Below are 14,661 nucleotides of genomic sequence, written 5' to 3' on the forward strand. Positions count from 1 at the left end.
ATAATAATAATAATACATTTTATTTATGGGCGCCTTTCAAGAGTCTCAAGGACACCTTACAAAAATTGAGCATGTATAGGAAAAACATGTAAGGAGAATGAAATAAATAGTAGAGACATGACTAGTACACAAAGTAAAGACAGAATTCAATACAAAACACAATATGAGGCAATTAATGCACAGATGAAAAGGGACGGGGACGTGGGGCTAAGGATAGGCAGAGGTGAAGAGATGGGTCTTGAGGTGGGACTGGAAGATGGGGAGGGACACGGAATTGCGGATCAGTTGGGGGAGGGAGTTCCAGAGCCTGGGAGCTGCCCTGGAGAAGGCTCTGTCCCCAAAACTGCGGAGGTTGGACTTGTGGATGGAGAGGAGACCGGCTGATGTGGATCTGAGGGACCGTGAGGGTTGGTAGGGGGAGAGGAGGTCAGTGAGATATGTGGGGGCCAGATGGTGGAGGGCTTTGTAGGTGAGGACCAGGATTTTGTAGGTGATCCGGTGGGAGATGGGAAGCCAGTGAAGTTTTTTGAGGACTGGAGTGATGTGATGCCAGGATTTGGTGTGGGTGATGAGTCGGGCGGCTGCGTTCTGGACCAGTTGGAGTCGGTTGATGTAGGTGAAGCTGATGCCAAGGAGAAGTGAGTTGCAATAGTCCAGTCGGGAGGAGATGAAGGCATGGATGAGTCTTTCAGCAGCAGGCGGTGTGAGAGAGGGTCTGAGTTTGGCGATGTTGCGGAGATGAAAGAAGGAGGTTTTAATGACATGGCGGATGTGAGGCTCAAGGGAGAGGGTGGAATCAAAGATCACGCCAAGGTTGCGGGCCTGGGGAGATGGGGAGACAGTGGTGCCGTCGATGGTGAGAGTGGGGTTATTGATTTTAATCTATTTAATCTATTTAAATTAGCACTAGGATAGTGCTAACGTACAGGGTGATCGCTGGTCAGCATGAACTTGTTGGTCCCAAAGGACCTGTTTCTGCGCTGTATTTCTAAAAGTCCGAAAAAAATCTGTCCCAGTCCCTCCTGCCCGCATTTGGAGCATATCCCTCAAAAACCTATCCTATAGTTACAAGAATTTGAAATATTGGCAATACAAACAGGAAAGGCTCAAAAGATTGGGTGGGACAGAACTGATGAAACTGCCTCTACAGCTGCTGCCCGACCTGCTGTTTATTGATCAATTTCTGCTTTTGTTTCAGATTTTCAGCAAAAGCAGTTTTTTAAAATCACTTAAATTCCTAAAACAATCCTGAAATAGATAGCTGGAACGAGCGCCGGGAGGGTTTACGGGGATGTTGCCAGGACTCGAGGGCCTGTGCTATAGGGAGAGTTTAGACAGGATAGGTCTTTGTCCCCTGGGAGTGCAGGAGGATGAGGAGTGATCCTGTAGAAGTGTTTCAGATCACGAGGGGAATAGGTGGGGTGATGCATAATCTTTTACCCAGGGCACATAGGTTTAAGCTGAGAGGGATAAGTTTTAGTAACAACCTAAGGGGCAAGTTTTTTACTTGGAAGGTGCTGTGCACATGGAATGGGATGCCAGAGGATGCAGTGTTCAACATTGCCACTCATGTGAATCTTTAGGGTGATATCCTTTCCCCAGTTTGAGGGGTGACCCCACCGGACTCTGCCCCTCAATGTCCAGCAGCAGAAGGGCCCTAGACTGTGGTCCTCCCCCACCGGGCCTTGGCGTTGGCTGCACCGAGCTTCAGTGCGTCCCTCAGCACGTACTCCTGCGGTCTGCAGCGGGACAGTCGGCAACATTCCCCGATGGACGTCTCGCTCCACTGGGAGGTCCGCAGGTTTCGGGCCAGACCAAAGAGCGTCTTCCACTGACGTGATGATCCACCAACTGCACTTTCATGAGAGGGATAGATTGGGTAAACACACAGGGCCTCTTGCCCAGAGTTGGGGAAATCGAGAACCAGAGGACCAGAGGATTTGAGTACAGGAGCAGGGAGGTTCTACTGCAGTTGTACAGGGTCTTGGTGAGACCACACCTGGAGTATTGCGTACAGTTTTGGTCTCCAAATCTGAGGAAAGAACATTATTGCCATAGAGGGAGTACAGAGAAGGTTCATCAGACTGATTCCTGGGATGTCAGGACTTTCATATGAAGAAAGACTGGATAGACTCGGCTTGTACTTGCTAGAATTTAGGAGATTTAGGGGGGAACGTGTAGAAACTTACAAAATTCTTAAGGTGTTGGACAGGCTAGATGCAGGAAGATTGTCCCCGATGTTGGGGAAATCCAGGACAAGGGGTCACAGCTTAAGGATAAGGGGGAAATCCTTTAGGACCGAGATGTGAAAAACATTTTTCACACAGAGTGGTGAATCTTTGGAACTCTCTGCCACAGAAGGTAGTTGAGGCCAGTTCATTGGCTATATTTAAGAGGGAGTTAGATGTAGCCCTTGTGGCTAAAGGTATCAGGGGGTATGGAGAGAAGGCAGGTACAGGATACTGAGTTGGATGATCAGCCATGATCATATTGAATGGCGGTGCACGCTCGAAGGGCCGAATGGCCTACTCCTGCACCTATTTTCTATGTTTCTATGTTTCTAAGACATAGGTTTACGGTGAGGTGGGAAAGATTTAATAGGAATCTGAGGGGTAACTTTTTCACACCAAGTGTGGTGGGTGTATGGAACAAGCTGCCGGAGGAGGTAGTTGGGGCAGCAATTAAGAAACACTTAGACAATTAGATTCAAGATTCAAGATTCAAGAGAGTTTATTGTCATGTGTCCCTGATAGGACAATGAAATACTTGCTTTGCTTCAGCACAACTGAACATAGTAGGCATTGACTACAGAACAGATCAGTGTGTCCATATACCATTAAATAAATATATACACACATGAATAAATAAACTGATAAAGTGCAAATGACAGATAATGGGCTATTAATGTTCAGAGTTTTGTCCCAGCCAAGTTTAATAGCCTGATTAGGACAGGTTTAGAGGGATATGGACAAAACGCAGGCTGGTGAGACTAGTATAGATGGGACATGTTGGGCGGTGTGGTCAAGTTGGGCCGAAGGGCCTGTTTCCACAATGTATCACTCCATGACACTTGGTGTCCATCTCTGAATGTGTCCCAGGCAACAGCCCGTAAATCATATAGTCCTCTGTTATGGAGCTGTTCGGGATGAACCAGTATACTGCAGCCAATGCTAATACTTCAGGTAAATATTACATTCACACTTTTCCACCATGTGTCTGGGAAAAGTTGTATGCAAACCTTAGATAAATGGTGAAACCAATATAAATATATCATTTTCTTCTTACGACTGGCTCTTAATGTAGAAAAATCATACTGTTGCACATAATCTTATATTTTAACAAGCATGCACAAATTGTTACCAGGTTTGTTATTTACAAATAAATTCTTGATACATCCATAAATTACCTTGTGCAATGTTCTACAACATTTCTTTCAAGTTCATTATATTCCCTGTGAGTCTTGTGTACGAGTTGTTTATATAAGCATTTGATATGAACAGTCTTAATCCCTTGGTAGACACAAAATGCTGGAGTAACTCAGCGGGTGTGGCAGCATCTTTGGAGAGAAGGAATGGGCGACGTTTCGGGTGGAGACCCTTCTTCAGACTGGTCTTCAGAAGGGTCTCGACCCGAAACGTCGCCCGTTCCTTCTCTCCAGAGATGCTGCCTGACCCGCTGAGTTACTCCAGCGTTTTGTATCTAGCTTCGATTTATACCAGCATCTGCAGTTCTTTCTTACAAAGTCTTAATCCCATAATCTGTGACTGGTGGCGTCCCATAGGGAGAGATGCTGGGGCCATGGCTGATTGTTATAGTCACAGATAACATTGATGGACAATAGACAATAGGTGCAGGAGTAGGCCATTTGGCCCTTCGAGCCAGCACCGCCATTCAATGTGATCATGGCTGATCATCCCCAATCAGTACCCCGTTCCTGCCTTCTCCCCATATCCCCCGACTCCGCTATTTTTAAGAGCCCTATCTAGCTCTCTCTTGAAAGTATCCAGAGAACCCGCCTCCACCGCCCTCTGAGGCAGAGAATTCCACAGACTCACCACTCTCTATGAGAAAAAATGTTTCCTCGTCTCCGTTCTAAATGGCTTACTCCTTATTCTTAAACTGTGGCCCCTGGTATTGGACTCCCCCAACATCGGGAACATGTTTCCTGTCTCTAGCGTGTCTAAGCCCTTAACAATCTTATATGTTTCAATGAGATACCCTCTCATCCTTCTAAGCTCTCAGAGTGTAGATTGCCTCCCACATCCATTGATGTGGATGTGGGAGGCAAGATGGGTACATTCGTGGATGGCACGAAGATTGGCCAGGTTGTTGATAGTGTGGAGGAAGGTAGCCTCAGGCCTGTACATATTTTTAAAGGGTCCATAATTCCTAAGTGATCGGAGCAGAATTAGGCCATCTGGCCCCGTCAAGTCTACTCCATTATTCAATCATGGCTGATCTATCTTTCCCTCTCAACCCCTTCTCCTGCCTTCTCCCCATAACCCCTGGCACCTGAACAGATCAAGAATTACCCATTTCAGCCTTAAAAATATCCATTGACTAGGTCTCCATCTCCACAGCCTTCCTTGGCAATGAGTTCCATAGATTCACCACCCTCTGACTAAAGATATTTCCTCCTTATCTCCTTCCTAAAGGAAGTTCATTTTATTTTGAGGCTGTGCCGTCTGGTCCTAGACTCTCCCACTTGTGGAAGCATCCTCTCCACACCCACTCTGTCCAGGCCTGGTCCCAACCTGAAGTGTCAACTATTCATGTTCTCCAGAGATGCTGCCTGAACTGCTGAGTTACACCAGCACTTGGTGTCCTTTTGTGAACTAACCAGCGCCTGCAGTTCCTTGGTTTTACTTGAGGGGTAATTTGGGATGGGAGATTGCAACCTTCATGTGGTCCGCCCTGTTTCGATGAATGCAATCAACCTGGCGTGCACAATCAACTAAGATCAAATAGAACAAGTTGTCCTTTAGGCTGTGCACGCCATACGCAGGAAAAAGGGGTAATTGTTTCACACAAGGTGTGGTGGGCGTATGGAATGAGCTGCCAGAGGAGGTACTTGAGGCTGGGATTATCCCAATGTTTAAGAAACAGTTAGACAGGTTTATGGATAGGACATGTTTAGAGGGACCAAATGTACAGTATGTCGGCAAGTTGGGCCGAAGGGCCTGTTTCCCTGCTGTATGACTATAATATCAACATTATCACATTATTTCTATTTGATCAGTGAGCTCGTATAACACTTATATGGACACAAAGTGCTGGAGTAACTCAGAGGGACAGGCAGCATCTCTGGAGAGAAGGAATGTGGGACGTTTCGGGTCGAGACCCTTCTTCAGACTGCATAGAACTATCCTGGATGTCAGGAATTGATTAAATGTGAAGTGTTTACAAGTTTTCTAACACTTAAAAAGATACCAAATTAATACAAGTATTTATCTGTTTCTACCTAGGATCAACTAAGTGTACTATCTACCTCTTTGGTGACCCTTGGATAATCTTTGATCAGACTTTGCTGGTTTTACCTTACACAAAAATCTATTCCATTATCATGTATTTATACACTGTAAATGGCTCGATTGTAATCATGTATTGTCTTTCTGCTGACTGGATAGCACGCAACAAAAGCTTTTCACTGTACCTAAGATGCTAAATACTTTAACTCAGCCTACCGTTCCCACACTGACCTTTCTTTGCTGGGACTCCTCCACTGTCAGAGTGAGGCCACATGCAAATTGGAGGAACAGACCTCATATTTCGCTTGAGCAGCTTATAGTATGAATATTGACTTCTCTAACTTCAAGTAACCTTTGCTTTCCCTCTCTCGCCATCCCTCCTACTTCCTGGTTCTCCCACCAGTCTGACTGTCCCCCTGATTAAAGTTTATCTCTGTATGCCTTGTTGTCACCTTATCCAAGCTAACAATGATCTATTCTCCATTTTCCTTGCTCTCCATCCCCTTTGATATCTCTTTTTCACACCTTACTCTTCCTTATCTCTGTGTCTCCCTCTCCCCTGACTCTCAGTCTGAAGAAGGATCTCGATCGGAAACGAAACCCATTCCTTCTATCCAGAGATGCTGCCTGTCCCGCTGTGTTACTCCAACATTTTGTGTCCATATTTGCTATAAATAAAGTATTTTAAAGTCAATTTGGTGCTCCACACAACAACTCCGGTGAAAAAACAGGCAGCTCAGGAAACAGCATTTATTTTAATTTATACATTTGAGCTCCGAACTCTAATAAACTGAATGGCAGGAGGCACAGATTTCTGAGTGTTGTGCATTGTAGGTTGTGCACCTGGACCAAGATGCCACTTATTCCCAGGAATGCTGAACAATGGCATTAGAAGCTCAAAGACTAGATCACAGTAACACACTCATGACTGCCTCACTCCTCTTCCAGCAAACACCAAGCAACAAATGCTAATCCAACTAACCCTTTACACAGATAGACACAACCCTTTAGATAGCCACAAAATGCTGGAGTAACTCAGCGATCCAGGCAGCATCTCTGGATAGAAGGAATGGGTTTCGTTTCGGGTCGAGACCTATCTTCAGATTGAGAGTCAGGGGAGAGGGAGACAGAGGTATGGAAGAGTAAGGTGAGAAAACCAGAGATCAAATGGGATGAAGGTCAAGGAAAATGTAGAACTTTTATCCTGTTACTCCACTTAAAGACACAAAATGCTGGAGTAACACAGCGGGTTAGGCAGCATCTTTGCAGAAAATGAATAGGTGACGTTTCAGGTCGAAATCCTTCTGCAGACCCGGAATGTCACCTACTCCTTTTCTCCGGAGATGCTGCCTGGCCCGCCGAGTTACTCTAGCTTTTTGCGTCTATATTCAATGTAAACCAGCATCTGCAATTCCTTCCTATGACAGGCATTTCTATATGGATGGTTATTGCCACATAATGCCTCTTTTTAGAAACATCCTTGTACTCTTGCCATAGAGGGAGTACAGAGAAGGTTCACCAGACTGATTCCTGGGATGTCAGGACTTTCATATGAAGAAAGACTGGATAGACTCGGCTTGTACTCGCTAGAATTTAGAAGATTGAGGGGGGATCTTATAGAAACTTACAAAATTCTTAAGGGGTTGGACAGGCTAGATGCAGGAAGATTGTTCCCGATATTGGGGAAGTCCAGAACAAGGGGTCACAGTTTAAGGATAAGGGGGAAATCTTTTAGGACCGAGATGAGAAAAACATTTTTCACACAGAGAGTGGTGAATCTCTGGAATTCTCTGCCACAGAAGGTAGTTGAGGCCAGTTCATTGGCTATATTTAAGAGGGAGTTAGATGTGGCCCTTGTGGCTAAAGGGATCAGGGGGTATGGAGAGAAGGCAGGTACGGGATACTGAGTTGGATGATCAGCCATGATCATATTGAATGGCGGAGCAGGATCGAAGGGCCGAATGGCCTACTCCTGCACCTATTTTCTATGTTTCTATGTTTCTATCATAAATAATGTCCATCTCATCTTTTACATCCACATTTCACTATATCCGATTTAAAAACATTTCCCCTGTGATACCTGGAACGCAATATTCAGTTGACAGTTTAACGCTATTATCAGTGTGCAAGGTTAACACCAGAAGATAACTCAGCGGGTCAGGCAGCATCCCTGGAGAAAAGGGATGGGTGATGTTTTGAGTCGGGGGACCGAAACGTCACCCAACCTTTTCCACCAGAGATGCTGCCTGACCCGCTGAGTTACTCCAGTATTTTGTGTCTGTCTTTGGTATGAACCAGTATCTGCAGTTCCTAGTTTCTAAGTTAGCTCCAGAAGGGTATCTTGTGGAAACATTGGATCCAATATAAGTCTAGTACAAGTCCTATGTACGTATGTAGCTGGTACAATGTGCAAATCTATGCAACTTGTAGGTTAGTGACTGATAGGGTTGCCAACTTCTCACTCCCAACCTTCTGAACCTTCTGAATTTTGGAGTCGGCAGGGCAGTACTCCGGCAGTACATATTGCCAACTTGGACAATCTTACATTTTTATCAAGCCAATTAACCAAGCCAATTAACCTACAAACCTGTACGTCTTTGGAGTGTGGGAGGAAGCCGAAGATCTTGGAGAAAACCCACGCTGATCACGGGGAGAACGTACAGACTCCATATAAGGGGTCCATATAAAGGTCGAAAGAAGGCACAAATTCCCAACGGCAATTCGTTGACCGACTCGGCCGTGGCTGGGTGAATGATGAGTTGGCCCGGGTGCTGGACAGCACCCAAAGCCCAGCCGGCGGGCCAGCTGAGGAGTTTTGGCCCGGGGGCCGCGCGGCGATGCGAGCAAAGTCCGGCGCCCCATCCAACTCATGAACCGATGATCGGCCATGAGAAGGAGGGGTGGTGGTGTCGGCGGTAAGCGAAGGTCTGAAGGTGGGACAGCTGGCCGGGCTGCCGACCGACGGGGCCACAGGCGAGGTGCTGCTGCTGCACTCCATGGGATGCACTACGTCGGGACGGGTGAAGCGGGGCCAGACGCAGCAATCCGACCCGACAGTCCAATCGACCCGAGTAATAGCGGTCAAATACGGGACAAGGGCGGTCCCGTACGGGACAAACTAATTTAGCCCAAAATACGGGATGTCCCGGCTAATACGGGACAGTTGGCAACCCTAGTGACTGCATCTCGAGTTGGGACCGATCCTATAACACCGCACAGAACTTCAAACTTATACAATTTTCTCCTTCAGCACACAATCCAATTGTAACCACTCTGTATATTGTGATCATATATTCCTCAACAAGATATCCCAAGTCAATGTAAAACAAATTTAAAAACTTCACTGTAGTGCAGTAAAGTCTTATTACCTTGGGACTTAGCATTATTTTTTTTTCCTATAATTCTGCTTTTCATGAAAATCGGATTTTCAAATCCCTTATCAACAAAATGAAACATGGAATTCATGATTTTGCAAACAGGAATCATGAATATTTCATGAATTACTTCATCCACAGTAGATAATAAACCTGGATACTGAGACTTAAAACACACGTAAACCTCTCAGCAATTCACAGACTAAGGAGGCATGCAGGAGCAGCTTATCGGACTGAAAGTGCTTTTCATCGCCTCACCTCGGTCTGTATCGTACAGATAGACAAATCTCTCCCACTTGTAGTGCGTTAGAAGGCTTAAGAGCGCTCCATGCAGTGGTGGCCGCAGCTGAATGACGAACTGGACTTCGCCTTCCGTGGGGAAGCTTGGCGTGATGAAGGAAGTGTGCAGGGCGCCGCAGAACGATGTTAGCGTGTTCACAGATCTCTTGTCGTAGAAGCCGAAAATGGCGTAAACTCCTTTGGAGTACTGCGAACAGACTGAAAGAGAAAATCCTCGTCAGTTTCTGTCAGCATCACCTTAAGAAATGTCATTTCTTTTCGGCCACATTCCAAACTACACGCTATCCATATTATTTTGAAGATAAACACGAAGCTGGAGTAACTCAGCGGGACAGGCAGCGTCTCTGGAGCAAAGGAATGGGTGACGTTTCGGGTCGAGTCTCTTCTTCCAGGGAGACAGAGTGGGTGGTGGGTGCATGGAACAACATTTTCGAAGACATTTAAGAATAAGGGGTAAGCCATTTAGAACGGAGACAAGGAAACACTTCTTCACACAGAGAGTTGTGAGTCTGTGGAATTCTCTGCCTCAGAGGGCGGTGGAGGCAGGTTCTCTCAAGAGAGAGCTAGATAGGGCTCTTAAAGATAGCGGAGTCAGGGGACGTGGGGAGAAGGCAGGTACGGGGTACTGATTGGGGATGATCAGCCATGATTACATTGAAAGGCGCTGCTGGCTCGAAGGGCCGAATGGGTTACTCCTGCACCTATTGTCTATTGTTTATTGTCTATTGTCTATTTGGACAGGTACATGGACAAGAACGGTTTAGAGGGATTTGGGCCAAAAGTGGGCAGGTACGATACGATAGTGGTATTCAAGAGGATCTTGGATTGGCACATGGATATGTAGGGAATGGAGGTATATGGATAGCACGCAGGCAGGACAGATTCGTAAAACTTGGCTTTGAGTTCAGCACGGACATTATGGGCCAAAAGGTCTGTTCCTGTTCGGTATTCTATTAACATGCAACTTCACATGTTAAAGGTCCTCTGTCCATTATGTATTCAAGAGAGAGTTAGAGCTCTTAGGACTAAAGGAATCAAGGGATATGGGGAGAGAGCAGGAACGGGGTACTGATTTTGAATGATCAGCCATGATCCCATTGAATGGCGGTGCTGGCTCGAAGGCCCAAATGGACTTCCCCTGCACCTGTTTTCTATGTTTCTACGTGTTGGTGGAACACTAGACGATGGAGCACAATTTGTGAACTTATTTTAATTCACCTGGTATATCCATAATATGTATTAAGACTTATCTACAACAAATTTAAATTGCACAGTAGAAAGCAAAAGATACTACTACGGAATGACAATTCCAGACAAGGGCCACAGGTTGAGAAGCGAGGACACGTGACCAAAAGCATGCTCAAATAAATAACTTTAAGGAGATTCTTAAAGCAAGGGAGAGATCGACCCCAGGTCTCTGGCGCTGTAAGGCAGCAACTCTACCCTTGCCCCACTGTGCCATCCATGGAATTAGCTGGATGGAAGAGCTAAACCGATCAGAATTGAGAATGACAGCTTCCTGTGATATTCAATGTCAGATTGGCAATAAATGGAGAGGCATATCGAACTCACTAGAGCCTTTAAGAGCTGCACTAAACTAGGAAAACCAAATCAGGGGCAGTCAACATGAACATTTTTTGTCTCTTTGAAATGATGATAAACTAATTTTACTTTGAGAAGCTTATTTCAATACCATTGTAAATGTTTACGTATAAAAACAAATCAGCACATTTTATGATCACAATGTTCTCATCTAACAGCCTGTTTATCCAATGGCTTTGATAATCTAAAAAATCAAATGGAGTAATCCAAACTCCTCTCTCTCTAAACCTCTGTTTCAGATGGGAAGGTCTGTCTATTTAGCATTCAAGTACACCTTGTTACAAAATATGCCAGAATTTGAAGGGGATTGGACACGCTAGAGGCAGGAAACATGTTCCAGATGTTGGCGGAGTCCAGAACCAGGGGCCACAGTTTAAGAATAAGGGGTAAGCCATTTAGAACGGAGACGAGGAAACACTTTTTGTCACGGAGTGTTGAGTCTGTGGAATTCTCAGATAAGCAGATTTTTGGCCTTTAAGTTACCTCACGCAAAACATTACAGTTAGAATGCATTCTGTTCAACAATGCCACATCCCTTTGATGTGATAAGCATTTGCATGTGAATATCCTGCAGAGTCAATGATAGCCATGGAACATGTGTCGAAAGGAACTGCAGATGCTGGTTTACACCCAAGGTAGACACAAAAAGCTGGAGTAACTCAGCGGGTCACGTAGCATCTCTAGAGAAAAGGAAGAGGTGACGTTTCGGGTCGAGACCCTTCTTCACACTGAGAGTCAGGGGAAAGGGAAGAACGAGATGTTGATGGTGATGTAGAGAGATATAGAAAAAATGAATGAAAGACATGCAAAAATGTTACAATGATCAAGGATCAGTCCATTGTTAACTGCGGGCCAGGTGATAATGAGTTATACAGACAATGAAACTCAACAGGACAACAGTGAAACTAGTACAATGACTAGGGTGGGGGGTTGGAGAAGGGAGTGATGAAGAGAGAAGGGTTACTTGAAGTTAGAAAAATCAATATTCATACAGCTGCGTTGTCTTTCATTCATTGTTCTATATCTCTCCACATCACCGTCTATATCTCTCGTTTCCCTTTCCCCCCGACTCTCACTGAAGAAGGGTCTCGACCCTAAAAAGGCACCTATTCCTTCTCCCCAGAGATGCTGCCCGGCCCGCTGAGTGACTCCACTTTTGTGTCTATCTGATAGAATAGTACAACATAGCATGCAACATGGTGATACATAGGTACTAGAGTTACGGAAAAAGGTTTGCTCTTGAAGAATAATAGGAAAGTTATTCATTGACATGCTTCACCTTGTGTGAATAAGTATGAAGTAACTCTTTCGCGAGCTGCCTTTCGGATTCAACATGCCACACCATTGTGTTAAACATATTTTATAAGTGCCTGTTCTCGTGAACAGTTGTAAAACAAATGTATTCTCGAATTTCTCATTTGCATGATATATTCCACTGAAGGGAAGGGACCCTTCTTCTGTGCAAGGCTTGAAGTCACTGAAATAGACGCATTATATTTTAATACATTTTCGTTCAGCTGGTATATAGTAGAATTTCAATGAGGGAAAAAAACAATACCTGGAACGCGATAATATTAATGTTATTCTGCAGTTTAGGCCTTGCACGGGAAGATTGGGTATGAAATTGCGTTCATGAAACTGAAGCCGGAAAAATGACCTGAAGACTTTAATCTATTCAATGATACCTCTAATTTATTTTACAAGATGTATCTACTTTTTAATAGTCAATAGACCAATAACCAGTGACAGAGAGTAGAAGGGGCTGAAGAAGGGTCTCGACCCGAAACCTCACACCCATTCCTTCTCTCCAGAGATGCTGCCTGTCCCGTTGAGTTACTCCAGCAATTTGTGTCTATCTTCGGTTTAAACCAGAATCTGCAGTTCCTTGTTTCACAAAGAGGGATGGGTTTGTAGCTGATGTTGATCTAGATCACTGGGATAATTTTCACCATGGAGATCTAGCTCTCTCTTGAAAGCATCCAGAGAACCTGCCTCCACCGCCCTCTGAGGCAGCGAATTCCACAGACTCGCCACTCTCTGTGAGAAAAAGTGTTTCCTCATCTCCTTTCTAAATGGCCTACTCCTTATTCTTAAACTGTGGCCCCTGGTTCTGGACTCCCCCAACATCGGGGACATGTTTCCTGCCTTTAGCGTGTCCAAGCCCTTAACAATCTTATATGTTTCAACAGGGTAGGGGACTCCAGGATTTGGACCCTGAGATGATGAAGGGCCAGGGATATACCTACAACTCTGAATGGTACAAACCTCAGGGGTTAATCCTGAAATTAGAATCTCATGGAAGAGCCGTATTTATCACCAACATTGTTAAGAGTCACGAGGAGGAGCTACATTCTTGAATGGAGTTCAAGAAGGATGAGGGAGGACCTCATAGTTACCAAATAGTGAAAGGCCTATATTGAGTAAATGTGGAGTCAATGTGGAGAGCATGTTTTCACTAGTGGGAGAGGCAAGGACCAGAGGCTACAGCCTCTGAATAAAAGGACGTACCTTTAGAAAGGAGATGAGGAGGAATTTATTTTGTCAGAGGGTGGTGAATCTGTGGAATTCATTGCCACAGACAGCTGTGGAGGCCGTCACTGGATTTTTAAAGCAAAGATTGACAGATTGTTGATTAATACGGGTGTCAGGGGCTGTAGGGAGAAGGCAGGAGAATGTGGTTGAGAGGGAAAGAGAGATCAGGCATGATTGAATGACAGAGTAGACTTGATGGGCTGAATGGTCCAAATTCTTCACTCCTTGTGGTGAAGGTTCTCCAACATTGCTATAGAGTAGTGGACTTCAGGATTTGGACCATAGATGATGAAGGACCAGGGATATACCTACAACTCTGAATGATGTACAGCTTGCAGGATAATCTCCAGATAGTTTTGCTTATTAATTTTGACTCTAGTTCCTCCCACTGCAGTACAGCCTCCTTTGTTCTACCTCCTTCATTAGTTCCGATGTAGAGCACCACAATAGGATCTTGGCCTTCTTGATCCAGGTTTTATTCCAAGGACTTATCCTTTAGTTTAGTTTATTGTCACTTTAACCAGTCAGCAGAAAGACTATAAACACAGAATGCTGGAGTATCCCTGGGGGACAGGCAGCATTTCTGGAGAGAAGGAATGGGCGACGTTTCGGGTCAAGACCCTTCTTCAGACGACACATGATTACAATCTAGAGTGGCATGGTGGCACAACTTGTGTGTGGGATAGTGCTTGTATACGGGTATTGCTGGTCGGAGCGGACACGGCGGGCATCTCAATAACTAAAAAGTAATCGAGCCGTCCACAGTCTACAGACATTGGATAAAGGGTATAACCGTTAGTGCAAGAGAATGTCCAGTAGAGTCTGATTAAAGATAGTTTGCTGCTGTTGACATAAAGATTTAAAAGAGAGGAGCGATTGCAATGTACGGTAGCAGGTCCACCTCTGGGGCCAGCACGCAAAGAGTGGCCTGGGTTCAATGCCATCTTGGTACTTGCTCCAAGGCAGTCAACAGTCATGTCTGCCGAGTAGTGAATAGTCTGAATTCACGATTTACCACAGTAAATGGGGAACTTAAACCCAGCCAATTAATTAAACTATGTATCAAAATGGTGGCATCAGTGACGGTGGACATGACACCCAGTAGACTACTGCAAACATTCTAACAGTCACTCACTCTTCTTCTCTCTCCATTCAGTGAGACAAACATGTTTGAAAGTGCGCACCACCAGATTCAAGAAGGTCTTCTTCCACCCCCCCACCCCACCTCCCCCTCCCCCCCACTGTTATCATCCTCTTGAGTAAAACTCTCATATCTGTCCGCAAGGATGATTTCCACATCTTTCAACCTCCCACATAGATTAGTTCAGTTTAGTTTATTGTTACGTGTACCGAGGTACAGTGAAATCTTATTGTTGCGTGCTAAC

The 14,661-nt window shown here is 45.1% G+C and overlaps 1 protein-coding gene across 4 annotated transcripts in view; it reads right to left on the reverse strand.

Moving 5' to 3' along the window:
- Positions 1–14,661, reverse strand: part of gria3 (glutamate ionotropic receptor AMPA type subunit 3) — a 310,941-nt gene that overhangs the window by 229,009 nt on the left and 67,271 nt on the right. For all 4 annotated transcript variants that reach the window (XM_033030754.1, XM_033030753.1, XM_033030751.1 and 1 more), the window contains exon 3: positions 9,101–9,340. In XM_033030754.1, coding sequence (XP_032886645.1) covers positions 9,101–9,340 — 240 coding nt within the window. The remainder of the gene's footprint in view (positions 1–9,100; positions 9,341–14,661) is intronic.

The sequence above is a fragment of the Amblyraja radiata genome, chromosome 12, assembly GCF_010909765.2.
Source record: "Amblyraja radiata isolate CabotCenter1 chromosome 12, sAmbRad1.1.pri, whole genome shotgun sequence".
Lineage (NCBI taxonomy): Eukaryota > Metazoa > Chordata > Chondrichthyes > Rajiformes > Rajidae > Amblyraja > Amblyraja radiata.